We start from the raw sequence: 26,738 nt of genomic DNA, 5'->3' as shown, positions 1-26,738 counted from the left end.
TTCGTTGTGTTGAGCGCCTCCCTCGAAGGACCCAAGAATGAGAAAAAGAGCGCTCATGTTTATCTTGAACACCCCAGCACTTGTGCCATGGGGGCAGAAGCCGACGACTCGCCATCTCTCAAATTTGATAAACGGCTGCACAGAAGGTAATATTTTAAATTCAAAAAGCATTGCTTAGCGCACATGAACAAATTTTCAGCGCACAGGACAAAACGAGCGAGTTTACTGAAAAATTACATCCATGGAACATTCATCCGCCACAAGGCGGGCACCCTTCAGAACGCCCTCATAATACATCTCGGGCTTGCGATGCTCCTTGCCCGGCGGTGGCCTGTCCTTCACAAACTTCTCAGCATCTAGCTTGCCCAGTGCACCTTCGCACGGGCAAGCGCCTACGGGCACCCTCGATGCATACGGAGCGCTTGATGACTTCGAGCCTTGGATAGGCCTCCACCAACCGCCTCACCAGCCCGAAGTAGCTCCCAGGCATGGCCTCTCCAGACCACAGCCGGACTATGAGGCCCTTCATGGCCTGTTCGGCCACCTTATGGAGCTCGACCAACTGTTTCAGCTGGTCGCTTAAGGGCACCGGGTGTTCGGCCTCAGCATACTAAGACCAGAACACCTTCTCCGTTGAGCTTCCCTCCTCGGCTCGGTAGAAGACGGCGGCATCCGACACGCTACGGGGCAAGTCTGCGAATGCTCCTGGAGAGCTCCGGATTCGGGTAAGTGACAAGTAATTCACTTTTACGTGCTTGCTTTGCATAAAGAATGCCTTACCCGCCGCTATCTTTTTTATTGCCTCAACCTCCTGGAGGGCCTTCTGGGCTTCGGCCTTGGCAGACTTGGCATCTTCAATGGCCGCCGCAAGCTCAGACTCTCGCGTCTTCGAGTCAAGCTCCAAACTCTCATGTTTTTTCATGAGAGTCTGGAGCTCTTGCCGCACCTCACCAACCTGCGTCTCATGCTTCTCCCGCTCGGTGTGCTCTGTGGCCGCCCTCTTTTCGGCCTCGGACAGCGCTTGCTTAAGGGTCGCCACCTCAGTTGTGGCCCCTACAATAGCCGCGTTAATCCTGTCACTTTTTGCAATGCACCTTTCACATATTTCAATAAGGTATTTCTTACCTTCCTTCTCCTCGAGCTGCTGCTTGGCTAGGCCGAGCTCTTGCTCGGACCGCTCGAGGTTCTGCTTCAGCGTATCTACCTCCATAGTCAGTGCGGCGGAGGCCAGCAGCGAAGCCTGCATACGCATATTGACTTGATTATGTTAGACTCCTGCGAATGTTATTAGATCCTCTATTCGGCTTTTCTTTCCGAACATCGAACAGAGCATCAGGGGCTACTGTCTATGCGGTAATATATTTACATATTCTTTACTTACCTCAAAGCCTATTAGAAGGCTGGCACAGGCTTCAGTTAGTCCGCTCTTGGCGGACTGAACCTTCTGGATCACCACACTCATAATAGTGCGGTGCTCCTCGTCGATGGAGGTGCCGTTAAGCGTCTCCAGCAAATTGTCCGGTGCCTCCGGTTGGACGGAGGTCACCGGCTCGGTAGGCTTGCTCCTCTTGGAAGGAGGCTGCCTACCGGAGTCCGGAACCATTGAAGGTTCCGGCGTGGTGTCCGGCTCAAGGCCGGACTTGGAGCCCTTGGGGGTTCTATCCTCTTTACGCCTAGAGTCCGGGAGGTTGCCTTGCGGCGCCTCCAGGACCACCTCCTCCTGGCTTGGAACCTGTTGGGACGCCACCTCAGCTCCGTCCGTAGGGTGGGGGGAGGAAGCCGTCGGAAGCGAATTCACATCCGACGAGTCCAGGGAGCCGCTCGATGACTCGCCGAGCCCGGCCTTGGGCGGACTGCACAATCATGTTCGACATAAGGAAAAGCTGTGCAATGGGGGAATATTATGAATCACTTTGGTATCCGGATACTTACGATTTCGCCAGGGGCTTGGCCCTGTGCAGCCACTCCTCTTCGCCGTCGCCGGCGTTGGTGGAGTAGTCCGGAGGAGGGGTCTTCCCCCTCTTGGTCCCTTCGGCCTCCCCGGTTGGGGCGGCCTTCCTTTTCTTCCCTCCCCCCGCGGGGGGGAGGGGGGGAGGTCTCTTCTTCCTCCTCCTCGTCTTCATGGGAGGAGTGCGCCTTGGAGTCGTCGGATGATGAATTCGACACCTCCTGGCGCCGGGCACTCTTTCAAGTCCCCATGGCCTTCTTCTTGGCCTTCTTCTCCGGCACCACGTAGGGTGCTGGAACCAGCAGCTTCGCCAAGCGAGCGTCCGCTGGGCCTTCAGGCAAAGGAGCCGGACAGTTGATCTGTCCGGACGTCTCCTGCCAATCCTGTCAAAGGTAAGGGAGCTTAGATCCCGCATGGAGTCAAACTATGAAAAACTAATACCCTGTAAAAGGTGAAAACAGCTTACCGCACGAGCCGGACGCTGCGTGCTGAATCTGCGATCCTCAGTAGCAGATGCGGGGGCGTCGGCGCCCTTGAAAAGCACCTTCCAGGCATCTTCGTACGTCATGTCGAAGAGTCTGCTCAGAGTTCGGTGCCGCGCCGGGTTGAACTCCCACAGGTTGAAAGCCCGTTGTTGACACGGGAGGATCCGACGGATGAGCATAACCTGGACTACGTTGACAAGTTTGACCTTCCTGTCCACCAGGGTTTGGACGCATGTTTGGAGTCCGGTCAGCTCTCCTTTTTTACCCCACGACAGACCCGTCTCTTTCTAGGAGGCGAGCCGCGTAGGGGGTACGGATCGGAACTCGGGGGCTGCGACCCAGTCAGGGTCGCGCGGCTCGGTGATGTAAAACCACCCCGACTGCCACCCCTTTAGGGATTCCACGAAGGAGCCCTCGAACCATAGGACGTTGGGCATCTTGCCCACCATGGCGCCTCCGCACTCCGCTTGGGTGCCACGCACCACCTTCGGCTTGACATTGAAAGTCTTGAGCCATAGGCTGAAATGGGGGCGGATGCGGAAGAAAGCCTCGCACACGACGATAAACGCCGAGATGTTGAGGACAAAGTTCGGGGCCAGATCGTGGAAATCTAGGCCATAGTAGAACATGAGCCCCCGGACAAATGGGTGGAGAGGGAAGCCCAGTCCGCGGAGGAAATGGGGGGGGGGGGAACACCACCCTCTCATGGGGCCTAGGGGTGGGTATAAGCTGCCCCTCTTCGGGAAGCTGGTGCGCAATGTCGTTAGACAAGTATCCGACCTTCCTCAGTCTTTTGATGTGTCCTTCCATGACGGAGGAGACCATCCACTTGCCTCCCGCTCCGGACATGGCTGGAGAAGGTTGAGGTGGGGTGTGCGGGGTTGGGTGCTGGAGCTCGAGTGCGCGGAAATGGATAGGCAAAGGAGGAAGAAGGCGTGGATGAAAAGGTGGATCCTTATCCCCTTATATGGGCGGACGCGACTATGCGCCCCCACTAGCCTGGTAAAACTCGCTTATCTCCCAAGCGCCATAGTCAATGGCGCGGTTGGGTTACCCACACCCGTATTGATGAGAATCCCAGAATAAGGGGACACGATCTCTGCTTTAACAAGACATGCCAAGGAAGCTGCCTCGCTAAACGCACTGAGGTGGGACAGTAAAACGATTCGAATAAAGACTTGGCCGTGGTGTGATGTCATGCTACAGAATACGTCAGCAGATTAGATTTGTGTAAATATTATTCTCTCTATGGCAATATGTGGAAACTTATTTTGCAGAGCCGGACACTACCTTTGTGTTCAAAATCTTCTATGAAGTACTTGGAGGAGGAACCCGCCTTGCAATGCCGAAGACAATCCGCGCGCCGGACTCGTCGTCATTGAAGCCTGGTTCAAGGGCTACTGAGGGAGTCCTGGATTAGGGGGTGTCCGGATGGCCGGACTATACCTTCGGCCGGACTCCTGGACTATGAAGATACAAGATTGAAGACTTCATCCCGTGTCCGGAAGGGACTTTCCTTGGCGTGGAAGCCAAGCTTGGCGATACAGATATGTAGATCTCCTACCATTGTAACCGACTCTGTGTAACCCTAGCCCTCTCCGGTGTCTATATAAACCGGAGAGTTTTAGTCCGTAGGACGAACAACAATCATACCATAGGCTAGCTTCTAGGGTTTAGCCTCTCTGATCTCGTGGTAGATCTACTCTTGTACTACCCATATCATCAATATTAATCAAGCAGGACGTAGGGTTTTACCTCCATCGAGAGGGCCCGAACCTAGGTAAAACATCGTGTCCCCTGCCTCCTGTTACCATCCGGCCTAGACGCACAGTTCGGGACCCCCTACCCGAGATCCGCCGGTTTTGACACCGACAGTCGCCCACAGAAGAATAGATACCATCAACCAGATACTAGTCTATATTGTAGTTATGACCATTGATAATATAGTTGCACAGAATAGATCCTATATTTTTACAGGTTCTCAAACAACTGCAAAACAAACTTTGAACACTTCAAATGCCCTCTTCACATCCTTTCCAGCTCCTTCTTGTTTTTGACCAGAGTGGACTCCTTTCTAACCAACTAGCTCATAGATTGTCTTGATGAAGGTCGCCCACAGAAGAATAGATACCATCAACCAGATAGTAGTTCATATTGTAGTTATGACCATTGATAATATAGTTGCACGGAATAGATCCCATATTTTTACAGGTTCTCAAACAACTGCAAAACAAACTTTGAACACTTCAAATGCCCTCTTCACATCCTTTCTAGCTCCTTCTTGTTTTTGACCAGAGTGGACTCCTTTCTAACCAACTGGCTCATAGATTGTCTTGATGAAGGTCGCCCACAGAAGAATAGATACCATCAACCAGATAGTAGTCCATATTGTAGTCATGATCATTGATAATATAGTTGCACGGAAGAGCTTGTCCTTCAATCAACCTAACAAATAATGGAGACCGCTCCAACACGTTGATGTCATTGTGAGACATAAATATGTCAAAGAAAGCATGCAAAATCCAAAGGCCATGTGATGCACTTGCTTTAAAAAATGATGATGTTCTTTTTAACACGGCCCTGATATTGCCCATGTAAAGCTTATGGGCAGTTCCTCCATCTCCAGTGCATGCAATTAAGGGATTCGTGCATACCTGTCCACCCTCTTGCTTCGGACATCGCTGTGTCCACGATAGTTGGTTCCATCAAGTACTATCATCCAAACACCTTGACTGCTACAATAGCAAACCTCATGATGGCAATTGCGCATTTGCTTTCAGACATCCAGAGGTACTCATCCCACGAATCAGCGGTTGTGTCATAAGCAAGCATCCTCAATGCATACATGCACTTTTGGTAACCAGAGAATCCAATTTTTCTAATGGCCTTCAAGATGAAGTAGTCGTCATAGGGAACTTTTCATGTCATTCGACTTAAACCGTGAAGCGGGAACTTTGCAACTTGCAAACCACTAGTTGCATGTCCCTATCTTATTTTCAATTTATGTTTTCATTTATCTTTAGCATGTGGTTTTGCGAGCATTGTTTTCTTTTGTTAGGGATCATTTTGAACAATAGAAATGTTTGAAACATGAATTAATTTATAGCCCACTTGTCTTGAAATTTTCTTGAAAATGTTTTTCTTGTGAGGGCAACCCCCTTCCACAATTTTGTTGTGGTGTGTATAGTCCATGCTATGCGCTCACAACTTTGTCGATCGTCACACACAAGGCCACAACCACACACAACATGACATGCACTACCCATGCAGACGCAAGGCCAATCCCTGACACGCCAGGGGCCATAGTGCAAGATGCCAAGATGACAAACTGGGCCCTTTTGTATAATACACCTAGTTATAGAAGTACCACCAGGGAGATCCACCTCCAGGCGGAGATGTGATGTGTGTCTGGGAGGAGGCCCGCGCGTCACGCCACAAGCATTGCGGCTGGCTTGCCTCTGGATAGTCTAAAGGAGGAGCTGCGAGAACACATGAAGGTTGAGGCGTCGGAGCAGGAGAAGGTGGGGGTGGAGCAGGAGGCAGTGGGGATGGAGATGGTGGCGCCGGAGCAGGATGATTAATAGGAGCCACCGTCAAATGAGGAGGAGGAGGCACCACACCGACAATGGAATTCAGGATGGAGGACACACTCACTGAGTTCGAGCTCGCGCAAGCGGAGGAGGTGGCGCCATCTTCGACTCCATCCACTCTGAGTCGGAGGTGGTGGAGGCCAATCGCCGCTTCCTTCGTGAAGCGAACATGGAGCGCGAGGAGCTGTTTGCCGACAAGGAGGACGCGCCGGAGTTTTGTCTCTAGGCTGCCGGCTCCGGCATGAACGCGTCATCGACATATCCGATGACAAGTAGTGTAGATCTTAAATGTTCATGGCTTTGTATGAAAATGGAGATTGTCAAATGGGAATGTAATTGTGATGTGTGATATGGGGATGACCGGGCGTTGTGCGTGGACCGGACCGGACACTTCACATTCGGATTCCCACGCCCAAAACGAAAACCCCAAGCATCCAAATCCAAAGAAAAAAAATTCCAGCCCTGCCAAGCAGGCCCCACTGCGGAGGACCGCATTTTATTTTTCCCGACGGAGCCTTCTTCAGGAAGACAAGACTCGAGTCCACAGTCCCGCAGCGTCACTGTCAGACACCCACGCACGCACGCACGGTCTCAGCGTGCTCGTCCCGGTCTCGCCGGCGGAGGGAGAGAGCCGGAGAAAGGGGAATGCCGCGGCGGTGATCGCGTCCGATTGAAGGGGCAAGGCGCCGGTTCAAGGGGTTCCGGCGTCGGCCGCCGTCGACGGGTTAAGGGGCGCCAAGCGCCGGCGGTGGAGCGGGCCTAGGCGACCGCCGTGTAGGGGAATGGCAAGGCTGCGGAAGAGGAAGAGGGGGACGGGGAGGGGGAGGGGCGTGAGGTGGCTGAGCCACTACTCATCGGGGCAAAGCATTCTGATCGTCGGAGACGGGGATTTCTCCTTCTCGCTGGCTCTCGCCGCCGCGTTCGGGACGGGCCGGAACATCGTCGCGACGTCGCTGGACTCCTATGGTTCGATCCTTTACGCTCTCTCTTTCAGCAGGACTAATGCTGCTTTCATTTAATAACAGTACTAGTTAGACCTAGGGTTTCAAGAAATGGAATCCTGGAGGCGTAGGGTGCATACAGGAGCACAATGTGTTGCTTTGAGGCCTACTTCTATTTGCCATTTTGTGTGGGTTATAGAGGGAGTTCATGTGCTTTACTCCGTGGAGATCGAAATCACCATAAAAAGTTGGCTAATTGCGGTGATAAATGGAACCATGGAGGTGGAGGGGTAGGGGGGAAGCGGGGGAGAGTGAATACATGACCTGCCACATGTTAATTTTAGGAATGTAGGAGAATTTTGCATCCTCTCTTCATTAAGAAGGATTTGATTTACTTTATACTGCTGTGGTAAAGTTCACTGTGAAATTGCTGACTGGTCGTTTAACAGCTAGCACAGAGTATGCTATACAATGAGGTGGAAGAGATTTTATGATGGAAAAATCTATCTTGTTATTCGCTGCCATTTTCTTACTTTCATCAGCGCATTATTGAATTTGTTAACGATTTTCATGATATAATCGAAACTAATTGGGAGTCCTATTTGAGTGATCTGTTGACTGTTGTTGGTTACTGTCAGAAATTGTTTGTCGTGGCGGGCACATTAAGATACATGATTTATACTTCTATTTATCTCTTCATTGCCATTGTATAATCAGATATTCTGGACACTGTAATTTGGATAATTTTCGTGTGTGCATATGAGCATTGTTTTCATATGGTTTCTCACCCTGCAGCCCAATATGAACAAAATTTATGGTTTCAGCAACTACATTATGTCAAAAGTGATTTAGCAAGTTCGTGGTGAAAGGGCCATTTAGGACCTAACAAGCCTTTGGAACTTGGAAACGTGAATTAGGAATTAACCCGTGAGAACACACATTCAGCAAAACTCTGTGTCAGGCTGGCGTTAAAAGAACATCCTCTTTTATTTCCATGTAACCACCACTTTTTCTTTGGCTCCTTAGCAACTTTTTATCTTTTAATAATTGTTATTTACTTCATTCCTAATTCCTCCTTGAGGCCTTGATATGCTATGCATTAAACTGCCCCTACTTACCTTATATGCTCAGAGGGATAATTTGTAGTGTGATTTTGTGGTCATTTTTACATTCTTTGTTATATTTATCTGTTTTGTTTCTGTTCTTGTTGCCAATTTTCTGCAGAGGCTCTGTCTCGCAAGTATATCAAAGCACAATCAAATTTAATGCGGTTGAAGAGAATGCATGCCACGGTTTTGCATGGTATCGATGCAAATACAATGAAGGGACATACTGATCTGAAGATGAGACTATTTGATCGGATTGTCTTTAATTTTTCTCATGCTGGATTCAGTGGAAGAGAGTGTGAGATGCACGTCATCAGGTATGAGCACTCTTTGATGGTTATCTTTAGTTATCACAGCTAATAATTGATTGTTCCTGGATTTTGTAAGTTACAGTCATTTTTCTTGTAAACTGGTTGCCTCATAATCTTTGTTTGTGAGTTAGAGTTGGTTCAGTAGTCCTAGGGTCACATCTCTGTTAGGAGCTAGGAGTTATTCTCTTGGGTATTTTTGCTTAGAGTGCAAAGGAAGCTGTTATCTTTTCCAGTTTTGCTTTTCACCTCAAGTTATTTTTGCTTGCTGCTAAAATTTATTAGTATGAGTTCTCCCATGTTGACAGCGTCGTTATTTGAAATGCACCGTAGTTATGTACTTATGTATGCTCAGTATATGCCTCTTTATGGTAGTTTTTGCTAGTTCATTCTTTTCATTTACTCCACAATTGAAAGACATTTGAGTTACAATTTACAACATGAGATCGTTCTTATAAGTTGCACGCATAGAATTTGTCAACACCTATGTAGTAAGGCTGATATGATCGACCACAAGAACAATAATTTCTTTTCGTGACCCACTGCTTTTTTTAACCCATAACGGTTGTGGCAACCTATTTTCGAAAATGTGAACAAATTCTGGGATGTAAAAATATGCCGTAACATGTATGTGAATCTATAAAATAACATGCACAAGTATGAACGTTTCTGTTTTGTGCGAAAAAGATGAGAAGAGATAAGTGAATATGATGTGCCCATACTGTAATTGATATTTTGGATGGTTTCTATAGGTGCATGTTATAGCATGGCCTACATACATGTTTTTTTTTTCCTTCATATTTCTGGGGAACCTTGTTTTGGATCTGGTGGTTCCCTGTTTAGTTAACCCTAGAACCCTTTTGATAAGATAATGCTTCAGCAAGCCACCTTTTGTATCATCTTCTTAACCTTTTATTCCGATCTATAGATCGCACAGGGAGCTGGTGAGGGGGTTCTTTGGCAACGCGCGAGAGCTGCTTCAGCCGTATGGTGAAATCCACATTAGCAACAAGACAGGACATCCTTACGACCGGTGGGATATTGAGCAACTCGCCTCAGAATCTTCTCTGGCTATGATTGACATAGTTAGTTTCCAGAAACAAGACTACCCTGGCTATAACCCGAAGAGAGGAAGCGGTGCAAAGCCCAACAAACCATTCCCTCTTGGTGACTGCAGCACATACAAGTTCATCGCGAAACATAATGATGCTCAAGAAGAACGTGCATGTTGCTCCTACATTTGCCAAGATACATATGTCTCGCCGTACTTTGACTATGCGAGCGGTCTCGCCGCACTCGGAGCTGGGAATGGGGGGCACCTTGCATACTGATGAAATGTAGTGAACCGGTCCTCGTACTAAGGTTGTGTTAACAAACTGGTTCTGAAACCTGGGATGCTTTTGGTGAACTTGATGTGGGACGACTTTTCATGTCATGGAGTACCTTCGGACTTCCATGGACATGGCATGGCCCGTGCTGATATGAAGCACCATCCATTACTGTAATTAACTAGAGGCACTGCTGAAAGTATGACCGACATTATGTGATGAAAATGCAGGCGCTTCTCTTGCAATGGTTTGCGTGGCCTGTATGTTTATTTTGGGGTTTGTTTCCCCTTGTATCAATTGCTGCAGATTCAGTCAAGAAATAGCAGAAAACCCCTACATAAAATCCCGCATAGGAGTATATGTTCTGATGAGTTGGTGATGTGGTTTTGAGAGCGAGTTATACTACCAATATTTGACTGAACCCAGCGTTCAGGCCCTACATGAATCTAATGGATCGCCATAAACGCTCGTTCAAAATTCACACGATGCATCCACTTCGTGCTAGTACGTGCTACAACAGCATTCGAAACGGTTCACACATGCATGATGCATCGCTTGGTGTTTCAGATTCCCACGAACAGAGAGTTTACTGATGGCTTAATGGAAGATCCACCCAGAGGGACCGCGCGTGCCAGCTGAGCAGAACCCAAGGCGACGCATGCAGCTAGGAAGCTAGCGCTAGCCCTTCCTCTCCCTTCCACGTAGCTGGGAGGGAGTACGTGCAGTGCAGATCCAAGACACTCTGGGACTTAGCTCTGGCCTCGCTCTCTTCGGGCAAGGGGAATGGCGACGCCGGTGGTAAAGCTGATGGCGCTCCCCGTGGAGGGGAAGAAGGACGAGAAGGTGGTCAGGTGGCTCAAGCACTACTCCTCCGCGCAGAGCATTCTCATCGTCGGCGACGGCGACTTCTCCTTCTCCCGTGCGCTCGCCACCGCCTTCGGCTCCGGCGCCAACCTCGTCGCCACGTCCCTAGACTCATACGGTTCGACATCCTTTCCGCTTTCCCTTGCTTCCAGTACTGAGAGATCGGTCCTGCTAAGGTGCATGCATATTACTGGTACCTCTACCGCTAACTGGAATAGATGGAACAATGAACTCAACTTTTATAACAAAAACCTTTTTTTTAACCTCCGTATAGTTGATGTATTTATCTGTTTGCTCTGCATTTTTTCTTGTTGCCAAAGGGGCGTTGATCTGCAAGCATCACCAAGCCGAATCAAACGTAAGAGAGCTGAAGAAAATGGGGGCCACAGTTTTGCATGACGTCGATGTGAATAATATGAAGCTTCATACTTGTATGAAGATGAAACGGTTCGATCGGATTGTATTCAATTTCCCACATGCAGGTTTCACTGGACAGGAGACCCAGCTGCATGTGATCAAGTATGTGCACTCACTTGCTGCATGGTTATTTTGTAGTACTATTATCTCAACTAGTGTACAGTTACTAGTAAAGTTCGATTAAGATTATAAGAAAGAAATACCAACATTCATAATATAAAATTGATAGCATTAGATGCATCATTGAATTAACATTCATTTCATATTATATATCTCTAGTATTATAGACGTTGATATTTTGAGCTCTTTTAGGGTGATTGGCGAGTTACAACTCGTAATTTCATGTAACTCCACCTCCAATTATTCCTGACCGTCAGATCTGAGAAATCAGTAAAATAATTATTTTTTGGTCAAAAGGGTAGAATAGTAAAGTTCCACCAATCCGTTCCGCAGGAGAATTAGCTCGCCCGTGCCCGTCCCCCACGCAGATCGTTCTGTTTCTGGTCGCATAGACGCCGCCGCCGCCCTTTCCGCCGTTCCGATCGAGCGATCCCGCCGCGGCACCGCTCCAGGCAAGCACCAGCAGTCGCCTACCTGGTGTCGCTCCTGCCACGAGGGTTCCGGCTCAACGCCAGGAACTGCTAACCGTCCGCTGCGGCGCACCGAGCCCACCGAAGTCTTCCCTGCCCCGCCGCCCACTGCAGCGCCTCCCTTCCGTCAAGCAGCCGGCGAGGCGAGCACTCCGTCGATAGGTACCTTTCCCTCCCCTACCCCCCCTCCCTCCCCCGCCCCGCGTTGCTTGTCAGGTCGTCACCGGCTGTGAGAGGAAATTTGGGTGCTCCTGCAGTGTCAATTCAGCCTAGACTCTTTGCACAATTAGAGATCAGATAACGGTCAGTTATCGTCCTTCTTCGATGATTTCTTTCTCTTCTTGCCGGTGCAAGGCTCTTTTCCTTTCAGGTTTTGAGAAAATGTTTGCAGCTGGCCCATAAGATGCTCATTTCTATGCGCTGGCTTTGCAATGCAATGGTCAGTTGGAGGGGAAAAATACATTAAGAGAACCATGAAGAGAGTATCAACAACATTTTTGTCTATAGCTTATCAACTATGTATTCAACATTTGGAAAATTACGAGTACACAAGCATCTCAAACAACCTTGTGTAGAAAACAACAATCCCAGGAAGCCAATATTCTTTACTTCTCTTTCAGGCATTTGTAAAGATATTGTTTGCTCAAATACCTGTGAGGATAACATCGTCCATCCTAATGGATTTACGACTAGCATGTTGTGCATAGAACTCAACATCCTTAGCCAGTTGCTGTGCACATTGGGAAGAATATGTTAATTACACTACCCATAGAGTTTCCAAATAAGCAAATCTAACAAGATTCAGAACCATTCTTATTCTGCTGAGGGAAAATAAGCAGTTCAGTACAGATAGTACATCAGAACGCTATAGTTTCAGAGGTGTTGCTCTGAAAATCCACGTCCTTATGTTCTGATACATCTCCTTTACTGTCGCCGTGCAACCAGTGGTTCCCACAACATCCCCGATCCCGAGCTGGAAATGTGGTCAGCTATTGCTTTCTAGCTGATACAGTGTACCACTTAAAAGGACGAGATTCTTGAGTTTGTGGACGGGTTTGGGTGATCTTCAGTGCAACTTGATGTATTATTTCTCACGTGTATTCTACAACCCACCAAGGTCTAGGAGTCACATTGGCTAAACATTACCTAAATGCATTAAATAGTGCTTTGCTTTATTCAAGAGCACATTCCCAATTGAACTAAATATCTTGAATTGTGTTAGAGGAGCATGCAAATCATATATAAGGATAGTATCTATAGCAGAGATTGTTTGTTAGAGTTTGGTGTATTCTCATCATGAATATTTTGTCTATGCAGAGCTTGTTGTAAGAGAAAAAACCATCAGTATCAGCATGAAATTCGAGATACACAACTCCTAGTACGGCGGCATCCACATCGCTCCCACGATTACTGCTTTTGAAGTTTGTGTATGATATAAAAATTAATGGATGTGCTATGATCTTGTGCGGAAGAGTCAGATCAGTCATAATGTGGCCAAGTTCAAATTTGTTTCCCTAGACCTACTTCTGTGTTGGGCCATGCAATTGGCCAATATATAAGATGCAGGTCTGAACACTTGTACTGCTCATATCCTGGTCAACAGTTATGATGTTGAGTTATGGTCATTCTTTTTGGTACATGGAGTGAGACAGATATTCTGATTCTGTTTTTTGTATTTTGTTAACTGACTGTAGAGGGAAGGATGCTACTGGTGAGGAAGTAGTCAAGCCTTATACTCCGACTACACTGGATTCTGATATTGGATACTTTGAGCTTGTTTTAAAGGTAATTTATCGTAAACATGTTCCAACCGCACTGAATGTGTCTTATCATTGATTCTGATGGTAAAAAGATTATGTGACTACTTGACTAGAATAATTAGCTTAATTGTACACCATATTATTAATTCACTTCTGAAGATATGTTGCAGCCAAATAGTTCTCTTAGAACATGACCAACCATCGACAATTATGAGTTGTTATATCATGTCAACTATTGTGTTATGATTGGTTGCCATGACGAGTATCCCTCCCAGCTCCCTGCGCCGCCGTCTGCCTCTGACGATTCCGCACGCGTGTAGGCGACAGTGGAACAAATTCAGACATTCAAAGATATCCGCCCGTCAAAATATTCAGGTTCTGCACTTTTGTATTTCACGCCATTCTTCCTTTTTTCTCTCGTTTGCATTGCATGTGCACAGTAAACCACATAGTCGTCCATCACTGAATGTCTGAATTTGTTCCATTCAGACATTCAAAGTCACATTCCCCATGCGTGTATGTGACAGTGGAACCGGTCTGATCGCTTTGCAGTTTCTCAATTTATTCGCTATGTTCTGAAATCACTTATATAAAAATCAACAAGTTTCTGAATTAATGATGTAAAAAGCATCTAGTTTCTGAAAATCAACAAGTCAGCAATGCTGATCATGGTCCAAACGCCCATTGCTGATCGAGTAGATGTCACACCCATTGCGGTTTCAGTAAGATAAGATCCAGTTTACGGTAGTTATAAAGCAGATGTCACACGCATTGCAGATGTATTTGTCACGTCTAGTAGATTGAGTGGTTTTGTTCTTTGATTTAAGATTTCTTCTGTGATTTACTATTACCGTGAACTGATGTATTCATAGCCAGTGAGTTGTAATTGCAGATGACTATTGACTATTGAGTGTGTCTCAATCATGAGATTTTGTACAACGGCTTTTTCTTTCTTCATATGAACAATACAGTAATCATAAAAGGCATGAGATGTTGCACTTTTTTTTAACTTATTCTGAACCTTTTATGTTGAGAGGAATATGTGAGTAGGGAAATTCTTTTACTTCTGGTGTATAATTGAGACCAATTGTTAATTTGTATGTGATATGCAGGAAGATATGGCCGATATAAGTGCTGAGTGTATGGCTGAGTACGACGACATTGTCAGCAGGATGTTTGATAGCGAGGAAGAGGGTTTTGAGTTCTATAACAAGTATGCTCTTGAGAAAGGCTTTAGTGTGAGGAAAGGATATGTTGAGTGGGATGAAGCGAACGAGAAGATAATTCTGAGAAAACTTGTCTGTACTCGTGAAGGTTGCCATGAAGAGAAGCACATGAAGAGGAAGAGAGAAGATAGGAAGAGGAAGCCACGGAATATCACTCGTGTGGGGTGTAAAGCGAAATTTGTCATTGCAAGAGTCGCGAAAACAGGGCGTTGGTTTGTGAAGGATTTCATCGATGAACACAACCATCCTTTGGCCCCACGAGACCTTGCTTGCTTTTTGCGTTCCCACAGAAGAATCAGTGACGAGCAGAAAGCGGACATTATAGAGATGCAAAGTGTTGGAATCCGGAAACACAAAATCATGGATGTGTTGTGCATGCAGTCCGGTGGATATGACCATGTTGGATGCATGCTGAGGGACATCTATAACTTCTGTCACCGCTACAAGCAGGAAATAGTCGCTGCCGGTGATGCTCAGACGGTGATCCGTCACATGATGGCGCGGCAAGAGAGAGACCCAGATTATTTCTTCAAATACTTGGTTGATAAAGGTGGGCATCTAAAGGGATTGTTCTGGTCCGATACTCAATCCCGCCTTGACTACGAGGCTTTCGGCGATGTTGTGGTTTTTGATAGCACATACAGGACCAATAAGTATAATCTGTCGTTTGTTCCGTTTGTCGGGTTGAATCACCACCGCAACACAGTTATCTTTGGATGCGGGATAATTTCTCATGAAACTAACGAGGCGTACGAGTGGATGTTGCGGACATTTTCTGAAGCCATGTCGCAGAAGCATCCGATATCTGTAATCATTGACGGGGACCTTGCAATGCAAAGAGCGATCAGGGTGGTGTGGCCTGACTCATACCACAGGCTGTGCGTATGCACATTCAGCAGAACATCGTACGCCATCTGCATGGTGATGAGGTTAGGGAAGAATTCAGATCTTTCATATATGACTCGTCTTCTATTGAAGAGCATGAGAGAAAATGGATAGAGTTCTTACGAAGGAATGAAGTGACAAGTGAGGAGTCATGGTTGCATCATATGTATCAGATGAGGAAGTTGTGGTGTGCTCCATACCTGGTGGGGAGCTGTTTCTTAGGATTGAGTAGCAATCAGCGGAGTGAGAGCCTAAACTTCGTGCTACATACACATCTTGAGGGTAAGATGACCTTGTTTGATATGTTAGAGCACTATGAGCGTTGCCTTTCGGGACGACGCTTGAACGAGGCGATCCTAGACATCGTGGCCTTGCAGTCCATTCCATTTACAGACGCTGATGCTTCAAGTCTCGAGAAACATGCTGCCCGGGTTTTCACGCCTTGTATGTTTCAGTTGGTCAGATGGAGCATAAATGCTGCCAGCAAATGTGTTATCAGCGAGATACTAGATGCATGGGAGTTGACTACATATGTTGTGGCTAAGATCGATAGAAGAGAGAAGAAGTTTGAAGTGCGCTGTGAGATGAAGGAAGGTTCTTTGTATAGGATAAGTTGTTCTTGTTGTAAGCTAGAATGCTTGGGAACACCATGCTCTCACATATTCTACATCTTGGGAATACGTCAAGTGGAAGTGCTGCCTAGGTGTTGTGTTCCCATGAGGTGGACGATGAGTGCGAAGTCTGCATTCCCTCCGACCAGAAAGAGTGAGATGTACGACTACTCGGCAAGCCTTGTGAGGTACCGTGAGTTGCGGAATTTGAGTCATGCAGCATGTTTCCGGGCATGTCAATCTAGTGAGGAGTATCAGCGTCTGAAGATGATTCTGAGTGAACAAGATGGCAGCAAGGAATCAAGCCGTGGTCAGGAGGAATGCATTAGGTTTGGTCCGGTGCTACCACAGACGACGGAAATTGATTGTGGAGATTTGGAAAAGGTTCTGGACCCAGTGCATGTGCAAGGCCGAGGTGCACCGAAGAAAAGGTTGCAGGCAAAGATGAAGAAGCAAAGGTCAAAGAGGAAATGTGGCTACTGTGGGGTGGAAGGTCATGATCGGCGTACATGCAATAAATTGAAAGAGGTGTCAAATATGTCTAACTTTTAATTTTACATCTGATTTACTCATTACTATAGTGCACTAATTATATCTGTTGCTGTATAGGAAATGATGGCAGCAAACTGTTAGCTACAACTCTCTGTACAAGGCCATTGGCAAAATGGACGCAGCTGCTGAGCCTCAAGAGAGTGATGTTGTGTTGGTGACGAAGTGGCCCAACCGCCTCTATCCTATGTGAGCATTACAATGACCACCTGATGGAAACGACCCTCCCAAATGATAACCTGGGAGGTCCTTTGTCCAGAATTAATTGGCCGGTCTATCTGTTTTTGGCAAACCTGCCATTTTAGTGCAAGTTTCACAAATTATGCATGATTTTTAGGTTGTATGTTGCATCACTAGAGTATTTCTAGCGTTACTTCTTTTACATAGAGAAAGCTTTAGTTATTTAAATTGTGATTATATATGCTACCAAAGAGAAATGTGATAGCTTGTTATCTTGTTCTCAATTAAATGTGCTCATAAGAGAGCTTCTTGATCCCAAAGAGAAATGTGATAGCTTGTTATCTTGTTCTCAATTAAATTTGTGTGCCGCTATCCTAAACCTCCTCTGCTTTCTCTGAAACAGGGTTGCCATGTGAAGAAAAAGGATATGTGGGAGCTTTTGGATGGACAAAGGCTCCAGCAAGGAAGAGAAGAGAGCTGCATTTCCTTACTTGCAATTCTAGTAATTATCTTTGTTATAACTTGTAGAGTGTACCCGCAAAAAAACTTGTAGAGTGTGATGGATTAATTAGGATGCTACGTAATCAGAGTACGTATACTATCATATGTATCATGACTGATTACGACCAAGGTGTGCGTTCCATGAACAAGACTCCCATTTATATGTTTATTAATGATATTGTGTTATGCTTGCTCTACTACATCTGTACATTATTTGTGGAATTGGTCTTACATGGCACAATTTCAACTGGAGTTGGTCGAGTCGTCCTGCTCATTTTTTATGCGAATGAACATTGTTGTCGCCCGAAATGCTTGTACGGAAGGAGCACTGGAGACTTCATGTTGGGGCTTATCCTAAGCTTGTTGATAGGTGATCATTTCTGGCTTAATGATGGAAAATATGCATTTTGACAAATTGCACCAAAATTTTAAGCTAATACTCGTTGCCCGTCATGAAATGTGCCTGTGAAAATTTGCATCAATCCAAAATGTAGTGACATTCTTAGCAAAACTGGTCGTTTAATTGATGTTACGAACATAAAACTGGTTTGGACTAGTGCAGCATATGCAATGCAAAAATAGTAAAAGTCACAATTAAGTGTGCGGGCATCAAAGGAACCTTTCATCTAAAAATTGAGCAACAACTCAAAGTTGAAAGCCTATTATTGTAAACATAGTCTCACAATTGTCACTTGAATGAAGTTATTGTTGGATCGAAAATAATGCAAACACTAATTGGGACAATAGTTCAGCTCCAAAGCTTGAAATTGTAGAAAAACCAAAAGCCTACTGAAGAGGCTCATCACTGCTGCCGAAATCCAATGCTTTCTTCGTATTGTTATCTGCAATTTTCTTCCTTTTGGGCGATGACCCATATTCGCCCATGTCCCTCTCGCCGATATCCATGTACCCACATGCATATATGTCTTCTTCGAACATGTCCTGCCCATATGCATACGAAAGGTATTTAGGTCAACATGCAAATGATGTGGCCCTTTTTTAAAATAATAAGTAGGAACTTGGCAATATAACCAACCTGTTCAGACATGTCATCGTCGCTATAATTTGGGAATGCACAATTCTTCACAATGTACAAATGACATTTCTTTATCCCTTCTAAAGTGTGCAACATTTCATCGACGTCATGCTGGCCTGACATCTTTACCATTCCTTTTGGTGGTACACACCCAGGCTTGATGTAGTACAAATCTGCTTCCCCTTTGTACCCATGGTAACGCAAATTTTTCACCATTATCTGCCAGTCCACCTTGGCAGGTTCAAGTACTGTCATCATACCAGGTTTCTTGTTGTGGTATGCTTCAGGAACATGAGAAAGTTCTTCGTCCACATGAACAATAAATTGCATTACAACTACCTACATACGGCTTGTTGACATCAGTTTTTGCACATTATTAAAGTGTTCATACGTAGGATGTGCATACCATTTGTAAAACATACTTACGTAGGATGAGACAGATTGCTCTGGTGTACAGATCTCTTGTTCTACCTGTAGAGGTACTGATGAGACAGATTACTCTGGTGTAGGGATGTCTTGTTGTTCCTGAGCATGCTGTTGATATAAATTGATTTTGATTTGTGTATGGATAATTTAATGAATAATAAGTAAATAATGAAATGTACCTTCGTGCCTGTACTAGCATGGTCTTGCATCATACCCTCTTTCATGCGGATCTCCTCCATCTTGGCCTTGTCATCCTGCTGAGCCTGCTGTGGTTACAATCTGATTTTGCCTTGTGTGTGGATAACATAATGAATAATAATCTTAGTAAATAAAGGAACGTACCTTCAGGCGTGTATTAGCATGGTCCTGTATCGTATTTCCTTCCATGCGGGTCTCCTCCATCTTGGCCTTGTAATCCAGATCATTGCGGTCATGTGGTAAGTTAAGGTCCATGCCCACACGCGTCTGGATGTTATTGAAGCCCATCTTACCACGCTCGAGTTGTAGAACGCGGTCTTGCATTATATTCCCTTCCATGCGGATCTCCTCCATCTTGATCTTGTGATTCATGTCATTACGCTCCTGCTTCAACATAAGGTCCATGTTCGCACGCGCCTGCATGATATTGAATTCCATCCTGCCACGCTCGAGCTGCATAGCGTGATCCAAGTTCTTACGCTCCTGCTTCAACTTTAGGTCCATATCGTCATGGAAATGCTTCAACCTCTGATCCATGGCTGCACGCTCCTCTTTCATCATCTGTTTCATGGCTGCACGCTCCTCCTTCCTCATGCGGTCCATGGTTGCCCGCTCCTGCTTCAGATTCTTGTCCATCACCTCTCGCTCCCGCTGCATATTCTTGTCCATCTCTTGACGCGCATGATGCAAGTACTTTTCATCATCCACACGGTTGTGCCGTGCCTTTGAATCCCTGGTCCCTATAGAAATCAACAGAACAGTGCTAGTTACAATATGTTTGAAAATTGAAATATCTTTTAATTTGAAACTGTGACTATTCAACACAATGTGGCTGAACTGAAGGTATGGAGTGCTTGGTGCTAGGTCCTAGGTGCACTATATAGATCAAATTACTAACTCCCATACTGCTACATCCAATACTTACCATCTAACAAAAAAAGGTTGATCACATTGAGTATGGATTCAGTTTTGTTTTGTCAACCTAACAGATAATTACAACAATATATTTTGTACTAACACATTTCATGGTCTTGTACGAGCATGCAATTTAGAGAAAGTATTAGATTTCTGTATTTTAATTTAGTGCATGCGATGTGCCACTAGAAGGATCCGTAGATCGGCCGCCGCGGCACCGTCCGCATCCACCGTATTAATGGAATCTGACTGGTAACAAGAGGGAGGGAAACACCATAGGTGTACATACAGTTCGGTTGCGGAGCACCGGGTCGCCGGACGCGGAGGAGAGGACGTCGCCGGGCGTGGAGGAGAGGGAGCCGCCGCCTGATGAACTGCTCCCGATGGGGTTTGCGTCTATGGTTTGGTTTACGTACGTGGCTGCTAAGTTGGGTTGGCAAGTATATGGGCAATTCTATTACGTATCTGGATTGGGCTGTTAAGTACTATATGGGCTTTTGTGCTCACGTGGATCAAATATCGTAAATATGAAATAACAAAATGTTCTTGTTACTTAAAAGAAACTTTGTCTAAAAAAACACTTAAAAGAAACTTAAAAAAATCAATTTCTTTTGCACACTGTAGCGGATGGCGGACAACTACAGGCATTACTCGTTAGGACTCACCACTACGGGTAGTCATAGTCCGAAACACCCACCAGTACCGGTAGTGAGGGTCGAGAAAGACCGTTATAGAATTTGCGTGCCAGGAGTTTTGGGATCGGTATACACATAGTGATGATAGCCAATAAATCTTACTCGTTAGAGCATCTCCAACAGCCGCGCTAAAAGACGCGCACGACACCACCGCGCCACCATGCTACCTCGCCGCCGGGGAGGTTCGGGCTACCGCGGCGTCCGCGCGTCTGTCCGGCACCTACTCCGCCTCGATTCGGTCGGGCGGCGGCGTGCACCTCGGCCTCGAAACTTTCGACACCGCCCAGGATGGCGCCCGCGCGTACGACGCTGCGGCGTGGCGCCTCCGATGGTCCTGTTGGGACATGAACTTCACCGACATGGCGACGTGGGAGCGGGCACAGGAGTTGGCGCCTTTCCCACGGCTTGTCACTGACGAGGATCGTCGCAAAACCGAAGGTGGGAGCGCCGTCTTAGCCTGGCCGAGATGGACGAGGAAGCCATGGCGCTGTGGAGGCAACGCTTCCCACAAGACATCATCGACGAGGAACAGTTCTTCGCCTAGAGGAGGGTGGAGAGGGAGGAGAGAAGGAAGGAGCGAGCCGCCTATCGCGAGGACAAGCGAACGCGGAAGGCGATCGCTAAATACAACATCGCGCTAGGAGATGCGTCGTCCTGGGACTCCCGGGACGAGCGGTTCCTTGACGCCTACGCTCAGACGTCAGAGGAGGACATCACCGAGGCAGAGTCCGAGTCGAAGAATGAAGAGAAGTAGTAGTTTTGTATCGTAGAAGTGTATCGTAGAAGCAGGCTATGTGCCGAACTATCTCCATATTTGTATGCTCACAACCAAATATGTACCGAATCGCAGTTCATCAAAGAAAAAAACTGAAATATAGCATGCCTGCTGGAGCGGCTCGGGCGCCCTTTATTTCGCGGCGGCCGCTGGAGCCAGCGCACCGCCGCGCGCAAAACCTGTTGAAGATGCTTTTAGGGACGACTCGTGGTGATAGCATTTTCTGATGACCCATTGTGCTAAAAGGGATCCGGGTAAGTTTGGACCAGAGTATCTCAGAGAAACAAATGTGTAGGACACAAAGAAGTTGTTGGCTATTGGAGAGGTAAGGGTGTTTCCAAGAATGCTCGCATGAATTGATTGCATGCAGTGGCAATGGAAAAACTGCCCCAAAGGTTTGCGGGGAATGTATCAAGGTCACAACAGAGAGGCCATCATCATACTAGAAGCGGTGGCATCACATGACTTATGGATTTGGCATGCTTTCTTTCGAATGCCCCGTTCTCACAATGATGGAGCCGCATTGCGCTCGGGTGAGGAGGTGATCCAACATTCTTTTCTTCGATGGCTGTTGTGGTGGTGCCGGAGGCAGGTCACAGGTGTTGATGTCAAGCTCAGAGATGTTCTGCTATCTTTTCAGTTCTGTCATGTCGGTCTTTACGTGACTTGTACATTGTTCTTTATGATATGAATGAGACACATATTAGCATGGAAAAAAAAGTTAACACACAATTAGTTTGGCCAAAGAGATCGCCTAAGCCCGCGCTCAAGCCAAAAACAGACGTGGCAGATTCAAAAAAATGACGTGCCAAAAGAAATGGTGTTTCATCAATCAACCTCTTTCCGACTTTAAAGGCGCCATCCAATTTTTGGCTCGTCGATGGATTAATACTTATCACACCCGTAACGATCGGCCCTCCCAAACTCCACTCCCACCTCCCCATTATCTGCAACAACCTCCGATCCAACTGGCCTAGCCGGCTCCAACGCCGATTCTCCATTCATATTCCAGTCCAGGCGCCTTCTCACGCGCGACCTTCTCCTCCAACGCCAGTCCCATCGAACGCCGTTGCCCTGTTCACCGGCTGTAACGGAGCCGCCGTCCTCACCCACGGGAACGGAGCCGCTGGCGACCGCCCATCCAGCCTGCGGAATACGACGTCACTGCTTGTTCTGCATCCACACGTTGGATTGAAGGTGAGAATGTCAGCTCATGTCATCAGTTAGAACTAAGGCAACGCATGAGATGATTTAAAACCAAAGAATGGGTTCCGCTTATTCTGTGCATGAACCCATCATGAGATCTTATGGGTTTTCTCTGAAATTTTCTCCGTCACAACATCGTGATCCGCCTCTCTATGCTCGTCGCCAGCATCGAACTCTCTCCGTGGACACTACACGCAGTCAGCTCGAACGCCAACGCCACCCTCCTGACGGGCGCGATCGGAGCCGCCAGCCACACCCAGCCACCCAGGGAATCGGAGCCAGCGGCCACCACCCACCTGGCCTGTGCGATACGACGGTACTGCTTCCTCTTCATCCACCTATTCGCATCATGGTTAGAACGCCTGATATTTTTACACCCCTTAGACAACAGTGAGGTCAATATAATCCAAAACTTTGTATATAAATATCAAATGGCAGAATCATACAGTACATACCACGTGTTGTTCATATTAACGACAATAGAGAAAATTTAGTAAGTAATCATTAATCACCGATCAATCTGTGTGGTAAACGTACACCTCTGGAGAGGTAGTAACAAAGAAATAAATAAATTAAATAGCTTATCATAGTAATTTTGTGCTCTTTAAGAAACAAGTGGAACAATTACAGTACGGTACAACCCCATAGCTTATGTTTATTCTCTGAATTGACCCAGTCTCTGTTTGTGCATATTTTCCAGGAATGGCAAGTTCTCCTACAAGTTGTGCCAACACACAATTACCAGACGTAACCAATCAGGTATATTTTTTCCCAGTTAGGTTAAAATCTTTGAAAACACATAGTTCTTTTACCTTTACACGTATTTCAGGATTTTTTGGACGAACTCAGTGTGAAACATGCAAATATGAGGTTAATGTGCTCACCGATAAGGTTCGCGCAAATGATTGATGGATTAGATGACGAGCACTTAAAGGCCATATGCACTCAAACTGGTCTTGGAGGGCTAACAAAGATGAAGTCAGTGTCCCTCCGACGTATTATGTTGGTGCTGCTAGCGAAGAGTTACATCCACGACATGCAGAGTATTCACATTGCTGGTAAGGACATTTCTATAACTCCAACGGATGTCTATCAATTAATGGACCTTCCAATAGAGGGGAAAAATATATATATGGAAATGGGAAAACCAAAAGACGCAAACTTGTTAAGGGCTTATCAAACAGATGGAAGACTTAAGCTAAGTGACCTTGAGGACAAAATTAAAGCCTCCAAAACTCCAGATGATCATTCATCAGGCGGTTTGTTTTGTATGCTATTGGCATTATTTTAGCACCCACGGTACAGGATTATGTCGACTCCAAATATTTTGTCCTTGATGAAGACGTCGCAAGAATTCCCAAATTTAACTGGGGATGTTTCACACTGGACCATTTGATAACATCCATCAATACTTTTAATTATAAGGATCAAGTCAATCTACAAGGAAATCTAGCTTTGCTCCAAGTAAGTGCTACGACACTAGTTGTCATTCTACTATTATTCGTATGATGCATATATCTTTATCATTGATGTACTAATGTTTCCTATAGTTTTGGTATTGGGAACATGTCAGTGCTGGATCGATTTTGTATTCTCGTATACCCCGTCCATTGATGGCACGGTGGGATGAAGCCACAGGTAAAATAAGAACCGAGGCTTATGATAAAGGAGGCCTATACAACGGATTGGTACCTTTCTAGACTTGACTTCTTTATTTACTATATTTATTTCTTAGTACTGATTCTTTATATCTTTTCAAAGGTTGTCATGAGCATCGGCGATCTGGAGCCAACCAACATTACAAATGACCAGCATACCAAGAAAGATACACATGCGCATGAAGATGCTATCTATCGACCACAACCATGAGGTCAAACTATGAGTATCCAACAAGTAAGTTGCTCGAAGACACATCCTTTTCAATAACATAACAAAGGTCACACCGAACCATACTTATTTTTCTTCGAACAAAACGAGTTGACATTTCTTTTATGCAGATGGACATGATACTTCAAACACATAACGATCTATTTGCCGAACTAGAGAAAAAGTTGGTCAAACAAGTAGTAGAAGTAGAGCACAAATTAGATAAAAGAATAATTACCGTGACCGAAGACGTGATAAACATAAGGGGTAAAATTGCCACTCAACCTAGGTTGTCCAAGCTGGAGGACGAAGTTGGAGACCTGAAAAGGGAAGTTGGAGACCTCAAAAGGGAACTCCAGGTAAGTGATACTACAACATCAATTTTACCCATAACTTCCTATATTTTCATTCTATGCATTTCATGTTACAGGAACTAAGATCCCTAGGTGAAAAAAAAACAAACAATCAATGACGAAGAATGCATACGTACATGTGATAACTATGGCCCATCACCTTGCTAATATGAGATAATTTCTGTTCATTGACCAACTTCTAATTTTAGGAACAAGAGCAACCAAGCAATGGCAAGTTTTCATCAACTCCTGGGTTTGACGCATGGAAAGCACAGACTTCTGCTGGTACACCTAGTGCAAAACCTGTGGTGCAAAACAAGGAGTTGGACCAAGACATCCCACCACGGAAGCCTGTATTCAACAATGATTACGTATTGACAGATGAAGACTATGAGGCTGCAGTTTTCATCTGAGGGAGTCACGACCTTGTTGAGGTAGTTCACATCGAAGACATTGTGTTAATAGTTCATAAACTCAAGCCAAATGTTAGCAAACTATTCTTCATCGATGACGTAAGGCCCATATACTGCAATCTACATCAAGTATTCTAAATTGTGCCATATTACATGACTACAAATTTTGCAGGTTATTAATGCATATGCACACATTAACAATGTTGCAACTGATGCTACATCATTCATTTCCACCGTAGAAAGCAGAATTTTACTAGGTGAATTTGGGGGTATTCCACTGGGATGCAAAAGCCCACATGTTGCTAATGTAGCAAGGAAATTTGTAGGACGCAGAATGGTATGCATGTTTCCTGACTTGTTTAATTGTATATCTTGATTTTCCCTAAATTGAGTCCGCTTTAATTTTCTGCCAGGTACGTGTCCCAATGAATGTGCACAGCATGCACTGGTTATTACTTGTGTTTAATTTAGACAAAGAAGAGATCCAGGTCCTAAACTCCAAGCAAGCATATCGTGACATTGCCAAGGAAACTGCACTGGTAAGCTTGCTCTCTTGTTGCCTCTTACCATCATGTGACACTTTTTTAAAAGCACTAATGCAATCCCTTGAATTACTCCTCATACATCAGGTGGAGTCCATTCAGGCGTGTATCAACGAAGCGGTCGAGGATGGCTTGGTAACACCGCCTAAACCCATCAATATTACCCAATGGAAAACCACTTGCTATACTAACATACCACAACAAACGGATGGGTACGTATAGGCGGCTACATGATTCCTTACCTACACTACAATACTTAACTTCAACTTTACATCACAGTTATTCCTGTGGGGCGTACACACTCAAATACATGTTGACATGGGACGGAGATAAAATTACCGAGGATTTCACACATGTCTGCCAAACACTAAATTACATTTGCAATCATGCACTACCTATGCTTCACCCCTATCCTAACATATGCATCGCTATCTAATTCAGGCAGAAATACATGTTTTCAGCTGGAAAATATGTTCAAGCCTGCTGCGTTCGGATTGCAACAAGCTTTGGAAAAAATCATACAAGAATCTGTTGGGTTTCGTAGTAATTTCAAAAAATTTCCTACGCTCACGCAAGATCATGGTGATGCATAGCAACGAGAGGGGAGAGTATGATCTACGTACCTTGTAGATCGACAACGGAAGCGTTTGGTTGATGTAGTCGTACGTCTCCACGGCCCGACCGATCAAGCACCGAAACTACGACACCTCCGAGTTCTAGCACACGTTCAGCTCGATGACGATCCCCGGACTCCGATCCAGCAAAGTGTCGGGGAAGAGTTCCGCCAGCACGACGGCGTGGTGACGATATTGATGCACTACCGTCACAGGGCTTCGCCTAAGCACCGCTACAATATTATCGAGGACTATGGTGGCAGGGGGCGCCGCACACGGCTAAGAATAAGATCACGTGGATCAACTTGTGTATCTCTGGGGTTCCCCTGCCTCCGTATATAAAGGACCAAAGGGGGGGTGCGGCCGGCCTAGGAGAGGCGCGCCAGGAGGAGTCCTACTCCCTCTAGGAG

The 26,738-nt window shown here is 45.9% G+C and overlaps 3 protein-coding genes and 1 long non-coding RNA gene across 12 annotated transcripts in view; 3 read left to right on the top strand and 1 right to left on the bottom strand.

Moving 5' to 3' along the window:
- Nucleotides 1–6,805: 6,805 nt before the first annotated feature.
- LOC119299651 (heavy metal-associated isoprenylated plant protein 41-like) lies at nucleotides 6,806–9,906 on the top strand. The gene is made up of 3 exons (XM_037576818.1): nucleotides 6,806–6,989; nucleotides 8,189–8,387; nucleotides 9,307–9,906. The coding sequence occupies exons 1-3, from the start codon at nucleotides 6,806–6,808 to the stop codon at nucleotides 9,707–9,709; spliced, it is 786 nt and encodes a 261-aa protein (XP_037432715.1). The 3' UTR covers nucleotides 9,710–9,906.
- Nucleotides 9,907–10,489: 583 nt separating this feature from the next.
- Nucleotides 10,490–26,738, top strand: part of LOC119299650 (heavy metal-associated isoprenylated plant protein 41-like) — a 26,041-nt gene continuing 9,792 nt past the window's right edge. The window contains exons 1-2 of the mRNA XM_037576817.1: nucleotides 10,490–10,688; nucleotides 10,891–11,089. Coding sequence (XP_037432714.1) covers nucleotides 10,490–10,688; nucleotides 10,891–11,089 — 398 coding nt within the window. The remainder of the gene's footprint in view (nucleotides 10,689–10,890; nucleotides 11,090–26,738) is intronic.
- On the top strand, nucleotides 15,934–17,462 carry LOC119301963. Its single transcript, XR_005147269.1, has 3 exons — nucleotides 15,934–16,587; nucleotides 16,669–16,797; nucleotides 17,192–17,462. It is a non-coding gene; the product is annotated as an uncharacterized LOC119301963 (long non-coding RNA).
- Nucleotides 22,067–26,738, bottom strand: part of LOC119301960 — an 8,995-nt gene continuing 4,323 nt past the window's right edge. For 2 of the 9 annotated variants that reach the window (XR_005147259.1, XR_005147264.1), the window contains exons 5-7: nucleotides 24,897–25,062; nucleotides 24,645–24,726; nucleotides 22,067–22,878 (exon numbers count right to left, since the gene is read on the bottom strand). The gene's annotated coding sequence lies outside the window, so the exon portion shown is untranslated. Of the gene's footprint in view, nucleotides 22,903–24,644; nucleotides 24,727–24,896; nucleotides 25,063–26,738 lie in introns of all 9 variants that reach the window. The other 7 variants (XR_005147261.1, XR_005147265.1, XR_005147262.1 and 4 more) reach the window with 7 other exon arrangements.

This window comes from Triticum dicoccoides, chromosome 5A (genome assembly GCF_002162155.2).
Source record: "Triticum dicoccoides isolate Atlit2015 ecotype Zavitan chromosome 5A, WEW_v2.0, whole genome shotgun sequence".
In the NCBI taxonomy this organism is placed as follows: domain Eukaryota; kingdom Viridiplantae; phylum Streptophyta; class Magnoliopsida; order Poales; family Poaceae; genus Triticum; species Triticum dicoccoides.
This window is presented reverse-complemented; position numbering and strand designations above follow the sequence as displayed.

What these genes read in the sequence shown, in the direction of transcription:
- LOC119299651 (XM_037576818.1), top strand. Translation starts at nt 6,806, where the DNA reads ATGGCAAGGCTGCGGAAGAGGAAGAGGGGGACGGGGAGGGGGAGGGGC. An exon ending in GACGTCGCTGGACTCCTATG is followed by an intron (nt 6,990 to 8,188) that starts GTTCGATCCTTT and finishes AATTTTCTGCAG; the next exon opens with AGGCTCTGTCTCGCAAGTAT. An exon ending in TGTGAGATGCACGTCATCAG is followed by an intron (nt 8,388 to 9,306) that starts GTATGAGCACTC and finishes TCCGATCTATAG; the next exon opens with ATCGCACAGGGAGCTGGTGA.